General features: G+C 39.3%; 1 protein-coding gene across 5 annotated transcripts in view; it reads right to left on the minus strand.

Moving 5' to 3' along the window:
- Positions 1 to 17,515, minus strand: part of CALD1 (caldesmon 1) — a 168,037-nt gene that overhangs the window by 2,926 nt on the left and 147,596 nt on the right. For all 5 annotated transcript variants that reach the window (XM_025045897.1, XM_015588348.2, XM_025045896.1 and 2 more), the window contains 6 exons: positions 16,119 to 16,259; positions 11,184 to 11,227; positions 11,008 to 11,086; positions 8,809 to 8,946; positions 8,247 to 8,342; positions 2,787 to 2,867 (listed from right to left, as the gene is read on the minus strand). In XM_025045897.1, the coding sequence (XP_024901665.1) occupies positions 2,787 to 2,867; positions 8,247 to 8,342; positions 8,809 to 8,946; positions 11,008 to 11,086; positions 11,184 to 11,227; positions 16,119 to 16,259 (579 nt within the window). The remainder of the gene's footprint in view (positions 1 to 2,786; positions 2,868 to 8,246; positions 8,343 to 8,808; positions 8,947 to 11,007; positions 11,087 to 11,183; positions 11,228 to 16,118; positions 16,260 to 17,515) is intronic.

Below are 17,515 nucleotides of genomic sequence, written 5' to 3' on the forward strand. Positions count from 1 at the left end.
TGTGCATTCCAAAACAGGCACACATGACAGAATAACTCAGTCTCAGCCATGTTGAGGCACGATGATGAAGTAGAATATTCTTACCTTTGGTTTTCTTCTATTTTTTTTTTTATGGTCTTCCTCCTGTTCTTACATCCCTACTCTTGAAGCTTATCTGATCCACAGTCTTATTTGTGTACCATTTCTTTTCCTCAGCTAGCTGCTAAAAATCTTTGCTGAAGTATTCACAAATATTAAAGTACAATCATCTCTCAGTATCCCAGAGGAAATGGTTCCAGGACCCACTGCAGATACCAAAATCTGTGGATGCTCAAGTCCCTTACAGAAAATGGAGTAGTATTTGCATATAACCTACACACATCCTCCTGTATACTTTAAATCATCTCTAGATTACTTATATACCCAATCCAATGTAAATGCTTTATAAATAGTTTATATACTGTATTGTTTACGAAATAATGACCAGAAAAAAAGTCTGTACGTGTTTGATACAGACGCAACCATGGCAGGCCCTACTAGGTAGGCCGATGTCAGCAATAACATGACATATTTTTCCCAAAATAGTTTCACTCCTCAGTTGAATCCATGATGCAGAACCTGTGGATGTGTGTGAGTGTGTGTGTGGGGGGCAGGAGTAGTGAGCAACTGTGTTATGAATCTGCATTTTCACATGTGTTGTGTATATTTTCATTTCAAATGAGTGACTGCATGACATGTGGTAAGTCTGACAGTTTGGAGCAAAGCAACTAACTACTCTGCTACCTCAGAAACTCAGCCCTGGGCCTGGTGGTTGTATTATCATGGTTATTGCGGAAAGCGTTTCATGGCGTGGGCTGAGGAGGAAGGGGCAGTGTGTGTGAAGGCTCGCCCGGTCGCCTTCCTGTCTTGTGCCACCCCCACTGCTCATGTCGTGTTGCATGTGAGTGGTAGTCTCTGCGTCTACCATTCCCGATGACATCTTTACTCCCCTTCTCGGGACCCTGGCTCAGGGGAATGTCATCCAGAGGAGCTCCATTACATCTCATTACACCGGTGATGATGGACTCTGGACAGCTAGATTTCTCCTACTCGGAAAGGGGACTATATAAACACTTGGACTGCCATTTTTGAAAGGTCAGAGACCAATATGAGAGGGGCCATGTGGCTTAGGCCAACAAAAGATCATTCTTTGTTTAAAACAGATAAACAAACAAACAAATTAAAGAACAATTTTCCTATCCCCTTCCTTCCACCAGGAGAAAATTATACAAAGAACTTTAAAACTCTGTATTTTGTGTATAATATGCAACCTTCAAAAGAAAGCAGCATGTATCATGGTAAAGAATGCAGGCTCAGACGAGACTGCCTGAGTTTCAATCTGGGCTCTGCTACTTATTTGCTGTGTGACTTTGGGAAATGTTACTTAATCTCTCTGTGCCTCATTTTCCTCAGCTCTAAATGAGGTAATAATAATCCCTACTTCCCATGGTAGTTGGAGGGTCAAATGAGATAATGTAGCTTATGAAGGTGGAATAGTGCCTTGCATATAATGGATTCTCACTAAGTGTTAGGGGTTTGTAGTGGTCATGATGAGGTACTTTTAACATATTTAGCAATGACTTAGGAAACTGAACTTGTTTAAAAGTCACTTTAAGTAGAGAGGCTGGGCTAGCAATTTTTTTTGAAGTGTAAGAGTGATCAAGAACTAATGAGAAGACAGAGTGATATTTAGGCAACGGTACCAGACTTAAAAGCACATAGAAAGTAGAAAAGGGTAGGAGTTTTTTTCACTCCAGTGCATTGTAGTGATTCTCCAGTTGCCTTTGAGAGGTTCTTCCATCCTAAGTTTGCTTAAAAAGTGCTTCTGGCTTTTAGAGTTCTAAGTAGACCCATAAGCAAACTGTTCTAATCTTATTGTTGGTCTCTGATTCCTCTCTCTTCAATTTCCCTCTATTGAAGGAGAAGGCTGGGTTATTACTGGAAGTGGGGAAGGGTTACGATAAGGAGTCAAATTAGCCTCTTAGACGACAAAGGGTCCTATTTTTAGTCACAGCATCATTCAGATATTGTCCAGAGCCTCCTTTATAAAGAATGAACAAACCCTTTGAGCAGAAGATCAAAAAAAGCGATGGATCCAAGCCTTCTTAGCTATTAGTTTTCATAGGGTGGCAAGTTTTGCCTAACTTTAGAATATTATTTTAACTTTTTGCCACGGCAACCTTGAGTTTTAGGCTGCTGGCGATGCAATCTCTTAGGATGGTTCCAGAAAGTGACTTTGGAGCCACTTAGGGAGATGGATGTTTTTCCTCATAGGGTTTTCATAGGGTAGCAAGTTTTGCCTAACTTTAGAATATTATTTTAACTTTTTGCCACGGCAACCTTGAGTTTTAGGCTGCTGGCGATGCAATCTCTTAGGATGGTTCCAGAAAGTGACTTTGGAGCCACTTAGGGAGATGGATGTTTTTCCCTAGGTGATCCTCAAATGGCTAGGGCTCCAAGCCTGGACCTCGTAAGGAAGCGCAGACCACGCTTATACTGTATGGCTTTCTGCTGTCGACACTCCTACCACTACAGCGTTCCCTGATTATCTTACTGGGCACCGTCCCATGCACTAGTTATGCTGGATGTAATGCCGAAGGCTCCATGAACTTGGCCTTTTGCTGCCCCCTGTATGGGTCTTTAGAAACTGATGGTCACCTGGGCCAGGTTCTGCGGATCAGTGGTATTTCTCATTTTACCTGGGATATCATACTGCAGGATACAACGGGGGGAAAAACCCTATGAAATTCACCCTTCCAGTAGATTACCTTAGTGGGGGATGTGACCTTATCCACAGATTGCTTTTCCCAGAGGTTCCGCTTGCCAGATACGTCTCCTGGCCTCAAATCCTGATGAAGAGAAAGCAGAAAAAATTAATATGTGGGCATGTATATTTTCTGGCCAAGTCTAAATGAATCACCACATCTCTTATTTATTTATTTATTTATTTGTCTGAATCAATTTCTTGTTTAATACACTTTATCCTAGTGATCCAAACTGGATGGAATAAAAAGATCACTAGCCATTATTCGTTTTTATACAGACCTTGACGTTTGTTATAATATAAGAATGGGCTGGAACCACCCAACATTTAAATCCTGTCCTTCACCAAGGACTTACTGTGTATTGACCAGTAAAATTGGAATATAAGCATATTTAAAATAGTGGAGCCTATTTCTAACTTTCTATGCTCTTACGAGAGAATAGAGCATAGATTAGTTTTACAAACATTTGACTCTTGAACAATTGAGAGTTAGGGGCACTGACCTCTGTGCAAGTAGAAAAGCCATGTATAACTTTTGATTCTCCCCAAACCTAGCCACTAACAGCCTACTGTTGACTGGAAGCCTTGTCAATAACGAAGACAGTTGAGTAACACATATTTTGTATGGTACATGTATTACATACTGTATTCTTACAACAAAGTAAGCTAGAGAAAAGAAAATACTGTTTAGAAAATCATAGGGAAAATACATTTACGATATTTACTGAAATAAATCTGCGTATTGGTGGACCCACGCAGTTCAGACCCCTGTTGTTCAAGGTCAACCATAATTCCTTTGGGTGGGATGGGCAGTTCTTCCCTTGCAGATTAATTGTCTTTGGGTGCCCTGCCCATGTCTCCCAGTCCTTAGGGCGTTAGAGCATGACAGCCTGACTCCCACCTGCCACACACATGGCATGTTGTTGCCTGAGGACTTTCTCTGGCTGGAGAAGCCCACTTAGCCCACCCAAGAGGCAGGCTGGACCTTCAGGAAATTACCGTCCCCAGGGGACAGTCCTCAACTGCTCACCCATGACACCTGGTGCAAGAGCACTTCTCAGGCTCACTGACGCCTCAGGTGGGATACCTCTGAAGCATGTGTTTCATGGTGGCTTCCAGGCTCCCCCAGCGGAATGAAGTTTTAATAGCCCATGTGGTGACTTGCTTAATGCCATTCCTTATCGGCTGCCATCTTTTCCGGTCTCACTACTGGTACCATTTTCTTCACCTCCCAAGTAAACCACTCGCACTCGAATCACTATCTTAAGGTCTGCTTCTGGGCGGTCTAAACTGAGATACTTTTCTAATTGTACTTTCCTCAGACAAAAATTATTTTGTGTTTCCTGAAGAGCAAGTGGATAGATAATTCAGAAGTGTATCAGTAGAACCTAGCCCCACCAAAGTAAACATTTACCACTAACTGTATCCATAAGGAAAACTGACAGCTAATGACATATGTGAGAACATGTGGAAATCTTGGGAAGAAAACATTAAAATATGATTGATAACAGCTAGACAGCCTTAATTCTTTATTTGCTACCTCATAATTAATTTGGTTTGGATAAAGATCCAAATTTCTGTTTCTACTTACTTTTCTTCCAGCATTTGCTTATATTAGTACTTGGCAAAAGGTAGTTTGTAGGAAATAAATGTGTTTTAACTGAAATAGTCATGTTTACTCTGGCACACCCTTTTCTCATTAGGAAGGCAAAGCTAACAGCAATTGCGTTTATCCACGGACCCCAGTCTAAATGGACGTTTTTCTGACAAATAGTATGGAGATCACAACATTGAAAATGCACTGGTTAAATGGTACCATGTGAAGCATTTCAGATTTGCCTTAATCTTCCTGAGTTTTTGGATTTCCATTGTGGCATGAATTCCTGATATTCTATTAGAGAGTCACACCTATTTAACTTGGAAGCAGTAAGTAACAAATCAGATTGTTTTTGAAGAATTCCACTCCATTTGCCAGTGTAGGTAGAAGCTGCCAAATTGTCTGGAAGACTGTTTTAAAATTTTGGAAACTATAATTAGGAACATGCTGAGGGAAGCTCTGGAGAGTGGCTATTATTACTTTATTTATTTGATTCATAGAAGACAAATATTTTTCTTTCACATGAATGTTCTACTGAAGAAAACGGATCGTATTTCCCTTAAATCCTACCTATGAATCTTTTGAGATCACTTACAGGGTTTAAAGAGTTTATTTTAAGAAAATATTAGCATCCAAGTGGCAAGTTGGCATTTTCAATCAAAGGGGAAATATAAATGAAATTACCTGACCAGACTACATTTTAAAGAAAAACCAGCTCCGGAAGAAGAGTGAGAAATGAAGGCAGGAGAAGCAGGTTTCCAATCAACCAGAGATCAAAGAATGAAGAAGAGAATTCAAGCTGAGAAAGACACGGTTGGTTTTTTTTTTTTTTAAACAAAAAGAAAGACAAATTAGCATTTTAATTGCTGTATATAACATGTAGTTTAGACATAAAGAACAGACAAACCAGCTAAAACAGACATATTCAGAACTGAATTCCAGTTACAAAGTTACACTGAAATCCTATAAATTCTACTCATAAATAGCAATAGATGTCCCATTAAGGGATCAGAAGTAAAGCAATGTTTACTCTTAAATAATTTTCAGGGACCACTCTTCCCCCAAGTAATATTGATTTGACAAACTATTTTGAGCACTTTTAATTCTCAGTATATGTGGAAATTATTATGCAACTTGGAAGTGGATGGGTTTTCTCTCCAGTGAACTTTAGAACCGCACACTGATCCCAAAGGACACACTCATTTCCTTCTTCCTGAGGTTTCGCTGGGTGAGGACCACTTTGGTGAGAGACTTTCCCTCTGACTTTTCCTTAATGGCTACATGCCACACATCTGCAAATACAAACCCAGGCTTTCCTCTCTACCCACAAACGCCAAGGAATATAAACAAGGGACTGAGAATAAATAAATCACTGCTGGTCTAAAATCAGAAGGCACTTTTGGGTAATCCTTTGACATCCTGGGCTCAGGGTCAGTCTGACCAGAGTTCCAAAGGCGTCAAACTCGATGCCTGCCATGAAGGGAAAGGCTGGAAATGCAAATGCTTAAAGAGGCTTGGTGTAAGAAAAATAAGGAAAGGAGAGAATCAACGAATTCAAGAGTATATGCCTCTGCACCTCAAAAATATGTTCAAATTATAATTTTTAAAAGGAAAATAAAGCACAATAATGTGGGTCGAACTGTAGAGATCTTGGCTGCAGGCCACCAGTATGAGACCCCCTGACAAGACCTGGGCAAGATCCTTGCATGACAGCCAAGTTTTATGCATCTGCAGGATCCTTCTAGCCCCATTTCCACAGCTTGGAAATTTCATCTCTTTTCTGCTGGATCCATAGTGTCTGTGAGTTACTCTCCTGCCTGCTTTGACTCCAGGTCATATCTTGTCCCAAAGAGAATGCCACGTTGCTATTTATACTTCGACTAGGGCTGGCTGTAATACTCCTGGAATGGGCACGAAGCTTAGAGTTGCTTATTGAGTATAATCAAGCTAGCTTTTTATTTACAACAGCAATTACATATTGCTTTCATCCAGTCTGGCAGGAAGTCACTGTAGTCTGCAAAATCCAATAGGATATAGGAAAAAGGGATCACTAAAATCTGTACTAATTGCCACATTCTTCTTTCCTTTTCCTTCTAACCTCTAGTAGATAGTCTAACAAATTATTTACTAAATAGCAGGTAGAGCAGGCAATAATTTTGTTATTTCCCTTTCGTCCTGCAATTTTTAGGAGGCCATCAGTAACTTCAGAAAACGGGGCTTTTTGTGGAGACCTTGACACAATTATACCTATTGTAACAGCTGAATCAAATATTTTTAACTCTCCCATTAGGATGAGATTGATGATGATAGGCTTATCCGCTAAAGTTCTGATAAAAGAGTATGTGTCAAGTTATGGGCCAAATGTGAGTGTAATCTGGCATAAAAATGAAATAGGTCACACATACAATAAATGTGAAGAAGTGACTATCTCCTCTGGCAATGTGCCAAATTCATCAGAGGAAAACATACACTTTTCTCTCTGTATCTTTGCTATTTTGAGAGTTCTTAGTGGGTCTATGTACTTCCTGAAATTGTGTTATATGCATGTTTTGGGGGAGAAGTTTCTCAGATTTGATTGGGTTTTGGGTCCATAATTCATAAAGGTTAATCATCACTGGTCTGGAGCCACAGCATTTATAGCAATTGCCGTTACAAAAAATAACTTCTACTCTCTACGTGTCACCTTGGGTGCTGGAGAAACTCGAGGCACTAAAGGTATGTGCTCGCCTCGACTGTCTCCTTTTATAGGCCCCCTTTCCTGCAGGTACTGGGAGAGGGAAAAAGATGTTTTCTCAATATATAGACTGTCCAATTATAAATTGGGTTTACATTGGTTTTACACCTCTGGTGCGCCCTTATGCAAAGAATCCTGGGCTCAACATTAGTTGTCTATAAGGAGTTGTGCCCCAAAAGGGTATGAAAATATTTTCATTTTTTCTTTTTTCTTTTTAAATTCGGAAAGTGATACGCTTTAGTGACTTCGGAGATTAAATGTGAAGCCGATGGATACAATTAAATGCTCAACAGTGCAGAGGTCTAGGATTTGGAAGGCTTTTCTTCTGTCTCTGGAGTGGTTATGATAGTTGAATTTCTGCTTCTTTGGGCACCAACAAAGGTATAAAAGCCAGCTTAACAGAGAAAGCTCATCAATATATAGTAGGGAGCTTAATAAGGTTTTTGAATATAATGACAAATGCAAGGCGATTATCATATACATTCAATAAAAAGGTTAAAAGAACATTTTTATAGTAAGATACCATACCTAATAAGAAAAATTTAGATTTCCAAAAATAATATTCACAACCTGTTTTTATAGTTTCCAGTTTTACCTTTTTTTTTTTTTTAATGGCTTTCCTTTGCAGGTGCTGACAAGAAAATTATAACGATTATTTCAACAACTACCCAATAACTGTATTTGTGTTTTCCGTTACAGAAATTAGGCAAATTAGAAAATAAGAGTGTAAAATAGGCAACATTCACATTCTTTTGGGAATAAGTTTATGGGTACTCTTGACAGAGAAGTGGCCAAGATAACTTGACATTTTTATTTTCAAATTCCTAGCTGTATTTTATAGAATAGGAGCTAAACAAATAGACAAGTTAAGGGTATAAATTTGAACAGCCTCAGCATTCTGGCTAGCTATACTCCCTAGAGGGTATCTTTTTACCCTCTGGGTAATTATCGTTCAGTTGCTTGGGACTGTGCTCTCTAAATCGCAGGTCCTCCTTGTTTGTTATTCAGCAGTGACCGCAAAATAAACAGGAGCATTGCTTTCCCACGCTTCGCAAATAGCAAATAGCCCATTTTTCTTCTGCTGCTGGAGGCTGAGAGATCAAAGAAATTCAGAAAAATCCGAAGCTACTTACTGAAGGTTTGGGAGCAGGTGACTTGTTTCCATCTGGGGTTTTGGTTAGCCATTCATTGATGCGGCTGGAAACCCCCACCTTCAAGCCAGCAGTTTCCTGAAAAGAGTCCATCATTCAACATTAAAGAAAAAAAACCCAAACTTTACCTGGAAAGACATCTTCAAAGCAACCTCAAAATACCATTAAGTATTATTTCACATGGCCATCCCATAACAGGAGTCATTTATACGTTATCTTTAATATTTTGAGTACAATAAATCTTAAACTTGACATTTAAAGAATATGTTCCCTGGTTTTCTTTTCCCAGCACCTCACCCCACTCTAACACCTAGGCTGATGACTCATTTCAGGGACTTTATTTAGAGTACAGTGGCCAGAGCGTGGGTACAATCTAACTTCATGAACACATTCTCTCTGAGCTCGTTTTAGCGATTGTTGGGAATGACAGAATTACACCTTCTTCACTGCCTTTATAATTAACTAGTATGATTCTTAAAAAAAAAAAAGGGGGGGGTGGGGTAATCCACCCTCCAAAATTAAACGGCCAAAGTCCTGCGCTCACCTTGTTTGGCGTGCCCGACGCAGCGGGGGATGAGAACACATTCCCTTTCTCCCACATGCTCTTCATGTTGCGAACACCTTCGGCAGGAACCGGAAGATCCGAGGCTGCTGGCTTTGTAGGTTTTGCGGTTTTCGTTCCCTGGAGCGTGTGAATTATTTTTAGAATTGGTGCTAAGATTGTTCTTGGAAAACAGTAGGGAGTTTGTCTTCCTCAACTATGTTAGTTAAAAAAAATCCATTGTGTAAATGTCTTCACCAAATATGAGAGTTATGCTTTCTATATCAAACTACATTCTGAGGACATATATATCTCAAAATAAACCCTAAGATCTAGCTCAGAGGGTCCTTCAAAAATGGCGTCTGCTTTTTATTGGGATGCCATTTATTGTTCAAGGGCTATTGTACTTTATTTCTTCAGCAGACACTTTTTTTTTTATGCCTTCAGCACCTAGTCTTCCTAGGTGGTCTCCCAGCCAAGTACTACCCAGGCCCCACCCCACTTAGCTTCCAAGATCAGACATCGGGCTTGTTCAAGGTGACATGGCCGTAAACCATGGACCATGGGGTGTGAACCCAGGACCTTCTACGTGTAAAGCAGCCATGCTAACTACTACACTAGGGAACTATGTCCTTCAGCAGATACGTAAGCATCTATTGCGTGCGGGGTACTGTCTAGGCTCTGGGGATATAGTGGTATTTAAAACAAGACAGTGAGCTCTGTAAGCTGCAGTAGACTCATTTTAATAGGGCAGAAAAATAGTAACTAATTATACAGGTATTTATTTCACATTGCAATAAAGCATGCCAAGAGAGCACCCAATTGGGGAATAATAGAAAATTAGTTTACAGGAGCAAAAAGGCTACTCTGAGGAAGTGACACTTAAACTCAGATTTGATGGAAGACTTGGAAGTGGCTAGGGGAAAGACGGTGCAAACGCCATCCCATGCAGAAGGAACAGCATATGCAAAAGACCGAAGACGGGGACATGCTGGGACTGGAAGAGCGAGAGGCCATTGCAGGGAGCACATGATGGAAGGAGGAAAGAATGGATGGAAGGAAGAAAAGTGTACATTCAAGATACTTTTCCAGCAGCAGTGATGGGCATAGCCAGGATTATGCAGCTTCTCTGTTGGTCCTACTTTGTGGCCTATGGCATGTGTCGTCAAGGTGGCCAGCCAAAGTGAGTGGCACCATCACTGGACTAGGAATAGGCTGAAGCCACAGTCTTGGCTTTATTAATGCTATGAGAGCTGTGATTAATTCAAGCACAGAAAATAACTGTTTGCAATTTGTCTTATATTTTAGTGGACATTAAACATGTGAAAAATCACCTCTTGAGGGTTAGGACTTGATTATTCATTTGATAAATCATTCAGGCCTCTCTCTTTCTTATACCCTCTTATTATTTGATTGTGAACTATTTTACACTTATCTCCACTATGCAGTAGAAAGGAGAGGAGAAAATCAAATCAGACAGATCCAATTAGTTTATAGCAGCTGTTCTGATGTAGAAGGCAGCTAAAACCACTGACTAAAGTCTACATAAAGAGGGGAAAAATGCGATCACATTTTGATCAGTGATACCCTACCTTCTTAGTGCTTTGATACTTGGAAATATATATTATTTCTAAATACGATAGAACCGCTAGGTCTTTTGGATGGAAAAATATTGGAAAAGACAGAAGCATAAAACTGTGGTTCTTCAAGTGAAAAATAACCAATTTGAAATCGATGTTGATTACACTTGGGCTGGTCATCATCTTTATATTAACTTATATTTGATAATAGAAATTTGATATATTTGATAATAAAAATATATTTGATAACAAAAATTTCTCTAAACAATAGAAGATTAAATAAGGTTGTAAGAAACCTGTTTAAACTACATCTGGGAACACATTTTATAAGAAATTAATATTAGAAGATGTACTTACTAACATATAAATAATATAGTTGAATACCAATAAACCCATCCATTAAAAGAATAACACCTTCACTAAGGAATACTCAGGCTGAAAGTAGTAAACGATAATTTATTTAAAACTCTTCTATAATTTATCTTTATTACTATTCTTCTCCAAAACTAGTTCTAACGCTAATGGGGTTATTGAATTTGATTACTGTCCTAAGTGTTTCTATGATCGTTTGTATAAGCAGAGTCAATTTCTGTTTGACCATAATCTTGAGGAAATCTCTTACCTCGATGGCGCTGGTGTATTGCTCCAGTCTGCTGTCAATCTTGGAGACAACTGCTGCCTGATGAGTTGATTTGACACCACTGTTAATAAACACATACGCATATGTAAAAATATGATAGAATCTTTCCATACATATAATGGCTAATGATTCTCAGTTGAACAACCAACCATACTTACCTTTTCTGCACAGACTTGTTCAAAAATTCTGCTCGCTCTTCTATCTAGGAATTAAAAAAAAAGTTAATATTTTCAGCTCATAAACAGTGTCTTTTAGCCCATACCATTATCTTCCCTCGACCTGGTGGATAAAAGCACCAAAGAGTGTCAAACAGTTATAGGGTGCTGTGCAGAGGAAAACTACATATAAGGCATTTGATAATGAGACTCAAGAGACAAAGGTAGGATTGGCAGAAGAAAGAGAAAGTGTGTAGAGAAATACGAAATTCTGGAGGCAAATTAAAAGCTAGATAGAAATGGAATAAAAATACCTCTGAAATAATATAAATCAATGGCAAAATAATTACATTTCAAGACGATAACAATTTCTTTCTGACATATTAAAATTTTTTTTCTTTATTGAATTGACCTATAACATTATACTAATTTCAGGTGTACAACTCGATGATTGAATATTTGACCGTACTGTGAAATGATCACCACATAAGTCTAGTTACTATCCATCACCTGACAAAATTTTTTCTTTTTGTGATGAGAACTTTGAAGATCTACTCTCTTAGCAACGATAATAATTTTTTCAAAACCACATCTTTTTAGGACATGTTTACACGAGTATAGATGTACCATACTCTTTCATTAGGAAGAATGTCCACGATGTTTTGACTATGTATTTGGTATGTATTAGGGTCAAATAAGAACGATAACCAGGAACTGTGAACTATTCACTTACGGCTTAGCCTGGTTTCCTAACTTGATAGCTGCGAAGCCTATTGCCAAACTTAATTTGCCCTGAATGTAGAAGTTGGGGGTGGGAATGGAGTGAGACTGGGCATAGCTCATCAGTAATAGCTGAGTGAGAAGCCCCTGTTAGCCCAAGTGGGAAATAAGAAAATAAGGCCACAGAAACTGTGATGGATATACACTCAAAGGGCAGCTCATTAGTCTTTAATAAAATTTTTTTTTAAACTAAGAACTTCTTTTTGTTATAACTAAAGCTACTACATCGAATATTATATTTTACTGAAACTGCATCCATCACTCAAAGTCAGATGTTCTTTATAAGTCAGCATATATTTGTTGACTAATTATGATACCCAATTCCAGGCTGGAAATATTCCCGCCACACATCACCTATCAATATCAGCAAATAGAAACAGCTTTTTTTGCATATGACTGCATGTGTGAAGCACACTGTTTTTGGCTCTGTTCAGGGCAGACAAGGAATCTACCAGACTATGGTTGCCCCAGGCTGGTGTGGTTGGGTGCTCCTTACAGTCTTCAGAGATGATAGTGGCGTTTTCTGGACTGAACTGACTTGGGACTTGTGAACTATTAATAAATACCCTTAAGCTGTCTGGAAAATATGCTTAGTATCAGTTGAAGTCCACTTTTATAGATGTTAGTGATGATACTTTATCCTTTCCAAGATTTCTTACAGAGATAAAAGCAAACTCATTAAAAATAAAACTATACAAAAAAGTGTTTTAGGTATCCCTGAGTCTATGGGATGCAAAGGATCTTATTTTTCTGATGTAAATATAAGTGTAGAGTGTATTTCTGGAGAAAAAAGTTTCCAGTTGAATAAGGTGAAATACATTGGAACCGTGCAATGCAATGGCACTTTTAATATTATCCATCCATCCATCCATCCATCCATCCATCCATCCATCCATCCATCCACCCCTCTATTAACTCTTTCAGTCTGTCAGTCAAACAACCAACCAATAAATTATGTTGAGTACCTACTACATAACATTGAACTCCCAACGATGCATATGACAGGGTCTGATTTTTTAATGAGAACATATTTTAGCTGGGGAGACTAGTAGAAAATATAAACAAAATATTTAAAATTCAATGGTAGTTACCATATTAAAGACAAGAAGAGATGTCGTGACTCTGGCAAAAGTGACTGTTTGGGGAAGGTGGAGAAGGCTTTTCAGACATTTCGATATATAAGCTGAGATTCGTAGTTTAGAGTTGACACGGTTTTATAAGTGAGTTTATGAAAGTGAGGGTAGGAGTGCCTGAGTTAGCGGGCAGAGGACATTTCTAACAGAGCAGACACATGTACAAAGATTTGGGGACCCTAGAGGCATGCAGAGCGCTGGGCCCGAAGAATGAAGAAACATTCAGCGTGGCAGAAGGACAGAGGCTCGGTGGGGGAGGTGGCAGAGGTGAGACTTGTTCTTTGTAGCATTTGCAGCATCATCGCTCTGAGTCAGGGATCATCTCGTTAACCTTGGCCTTCCAAAGGTTTATCCAAATTACAGAGGCTCTCGGAATCCAGCTTCTCCTTTTACATCTATAATATTCAGCACAGCCTGACTTCACTGTCGCATTTAGTCAGGTCTAACCACCATTTACGGATGCGCTCTCGTTGGAAAATTCCTGAACTGAGTGACTCTAGGTTATGGAACAATTTGTACTGAATTTGTAAATTAAATGCTCTGTATTAGTTTAACGGGGGAAACTGATTCTCCTGAAGACCAAGAGGTGGCAGTGTTGTTCTGATAAAACGTGGAGGGAAAACATACTATCAGTTTTAGAAAATTGGAACTCTCCTTACTTCATATTCCCTCCACCGCTGATAGCTGAAAACATGAATAATAACAACAAAATTTTAAATTAAATTAAATTTTATCCTTTGCATGTATTGTGTAAAAGAAATCATTCACTGCTAACATCACTTAACTATGAGAAACCAGGTTAGGGGTTTCCCAGACAGGGAACAGAAGTCATGAGAATTAACCAAATACACTAGTCAATAATGTTTCGAGGTCAAATATCAAATGTTTTTCCTCCCACTGGCATTCTAGAATGTTAACTTGTGACCAGTGATAGAAGTTGCAGAGCCAAGACTATCAACAGTTATAGGAGCTCAACTGTAGACAATTTCATATGAACCAGAGCCACAGCCAGTTCTTCAAGACACATACTACGGAGAAAGGCAATAGATTATTCCTGAAAGCATCTCTCTGTTATATAGAAATTAAAATTGTTTCATTTCTTTTTTTTTATGTATCTATTCTAACTGATTGCTCACACATGACTCTCTACCAGAGGGAGTAGATAAATGGCTTCCAGGGAACTCGGAAATCTGGTTGATGGGAAAACTAGAGAAATAAATGAAATCATTGGTAGAGAAGAGATATTTGAAGGAGGAGGATGGGTTGTAGTGTCTCCTGAGCAAAAGAGTGAAAATTAGAAGTTTAGGTGACTACGACTTTCTTTGTGATGCCAAGACTGTTCAAAGAAATCTTAGCTTGGGTGGGATTTTGAGGAAGGTGTAAAGAGAAGGTATAATGATGTTCTTTGAATACCGATGATCCGAGAACAAAAGGACCAGTGGCTCTTGGAGATAGTCTGAACCGGGTGGGTTTTTCTCTTTCTGCTCTCTCTTCCACAGCAGGAGTCTGCAAACTGTAGTCCATTTGCCTACAGGTCAAATGTGGCCCATGTTTTTCACCCATTCCTAAAGCTAAGAATGTCTGACATTGTTAAATGGTTGAAAAATAATCAAAAGAAGAAGAATATTTTGTGACATGGGAAAATTTTATGAAATCTAACTTTTAGTGTCCATAATTGAGGCTCGCCCATGCCACAGAGCCTCTCTCTCCTCATTCTGCTTCAGCTCCGAGAGCTCACTTTTGCAGTGGTCTGCATCTGGTTGCCTTTGTAACTTCTTAAATTCCCCTGAGGCAGTCAACAACATTGGCCCTGTGGGGCAGTCACTATGCTTTGTGCTTCTCTCCCTCACAGTATGTAGCACACATGAGGTATGTTCTAAACATTCAATATGAAACAATAAAATCCCCCTCTAGCTTAGTTTGGATTCTGCCTGAAACAGACCTTTTTAGAGGAGAGGGTTTGAGTACAAATAGTTTATTTGGGAGGCATCAGAACTGTGACTGGGCTTAAGACGATCAGCAAGAATAAGTGAAGTTATTTAGGGCTAAAACAGCTGATTGTCATGTAAATAACTGGCTTTTGGTCATTTTAGTGTGCCACGTGATAAGGCCTCACACACGTTTATAGACACATGTACACACTTAACTGGCCGTGATTTTGTGCTGGCTTTGCCCATTGTCAATGCGTTGTAACCTAGCTAGGTTCATGGAAAATGAAGGTGAAATAAAAATGTTAAAAGTTACAATCTCTGAAGATTCATTCATTCATATATCCATTCAACAAATATTTATATCAAATAACAAATATCTTCACTGTGCCAGGTGTCCAGTGCATGTTAATTCTCATAATAAGCAAAACACAAATCTGAAAATAATGGCAGACTAAATATAGATAACAGTACTCTTCCCTCATCTCATCCATTCTCTCGTCTCCCAGTCTTGGCTCCATCCTGCTTGTTCTCTTTTCTCTTAGCAACACTTTTCTCTGCCATCGATTAGGAGCTGGGCTCCATGAGGGCAGTAGTAGGACAAAACTCATCATGGCCAAGGACCCTTCCAAGTCACATTTCACCTCCTCCCCTATAATAGCTGTAAAATTTGACCTATACCATTTCTAGCTGCCCTGCTTTTAATAACGATGAAGGAAAAAAACGAACAGTTAGCATGAAAAGAAGCTTAACCTTTATAATATATTTGACTGTTTTATAAACTTTAAATGTTTCCATTTTCAATTGCTCAAAGCAATGATGCACCTGGTGATCATGTGTCAGCGAGATCCAGAGATAGTCGCTGATTGTCATTTCGATGTATGCCAGAACATCAAGCAAACAACAGATACAGATTTCTCCACTTTATTTCTCTCCTTTCCATATGTTGAAAAGAGAAGCTGTCAAATGGATGTGAGAAGGAGCAGAAAGATAAACGAAGCAAAGGCTTCGAATCATCAATAATTAAACAAGGGGCTAAAAGCAGTTTCTATTATTATAGTAGAGGTATTATAAGAAGGATTTCTGGGGAAAAATACCTTGAGAGATGAACCTTTAGGAGTGAAACATTTGAATGGCTTCTTGTCATCTGCTAACCCATCCTCTGGCATCTTCTGGCGTTTCTCAGCAGCTTCTGCCCTTCGCCTTTCAATCTCTTCCTTTAGCCTCCTCTTCTCTTCCTTAAGAGAGAAAGAGCAAATAACAAGGACTTCAATATCAGGTTCAAGCCAAGGGGAATGAGGGCTATAGGGAGAAAAGCATGAGTCCCACAGGAAGAAGACCCAGATTGTAGACCGGAGGCTACTGGGTCATCAAAGGCGGTCGCTAGAGCTTAAACCTGAGCTCGCGAGTCCAACAGCCTGATTCACATTCTGCTGCTGCCACTTCCCGACCGTGCGACCTTGACCATGTTACTTATCTGCTCTGTGCCTCACTCTCTTCATCTGTAAAGTGAGGATAATAATAGAACCCACTGAACAGGGCTTTAGTGAGGACTAAATGAGAAAGCCCATGTAAAATGTGTAGATTAGTGCTCCATATGATGACTGCCATTAGGTCATTATCCTGTCACGTCATTGAACACTGACCTTCCCTTTCTAAAAACGTGACATCAATATAAATATCTCTACTTCCTGGGAGAGTTGCAAAGACAAATGAGATAACTTATGTGTGAAGTTATATAAATTTATGGTACTTATTTGCCAAATTGTACAAGAGATCACTTTATGGTGGTCCCCACCTCAACTGAGTGGGTTATTTTAGGTGGTATGACAAACCTGAAATGATGTAGATATTGCATCATTTTGAATCACCATAATGTTGAAATCACAGATGTTTACAATCTATTTCATTAAGCCCTTTGTGCCTTCGTTCCTGGTCTAGATACTCTCCCCTGTCTTCTCTCTCAGGCAAAAGTTCCAGAGCTCTGATTGAGTTGCACATCTTTCTGTGAATGATTTTCTGAGAGATTTAAGTCTGTCGTCTTTTGTAGTTTTCAAACTGTGAGATCTTTATCACTGGATGTTCTCAAGCAGAGACTTTATGTCCCTCTGTCAGAGAATCTTGCAAAAGGATCCTATGTGCTATAGACTAAATCTTTGTGTCCCCCCCAAATCCATAGGTTGAGATTCTAACCCTCAGTGTGATGATAGTAAGAGGTGGAGCTTTTGAGAAGTGATTAGGTCATGAGGATGGAGCCCTCATGAATGAAATTAGTGCCCTTATGAAAGAGACCCCAGAGAGCTTCTTTGCCCCTTCTACCATGTGAGGACACAGTCGGAAGACGGCCACCTATGAACCAGGAAGCAGTCCTCACCAGACACAGAATCTGCTGGCCTTGATCTTGGACTTCCCAGCCTCCAGAACCATGAGAAATAATTTCTGTTGCTCATAAGCCACTAAGTCTATGCTGTAGTAGGAAGTTAGACCAAGCGAT

This window comes from Pteropus alecto, unplaced genomic scaffold (genome assembly GCF_000325575.1).
Source record: "Pteropus alecto unplaced genomic scaffold, ASM32557v1 scaffold22, whole genome shotgun sequence".
In the NCBI taxonomy this organism is placed as follows: Eukaryota; Metazoa; Chordata; class Mammalia; order Chiroptera; family Pteropodidae; genus Pteropus; species Pteropus alecto.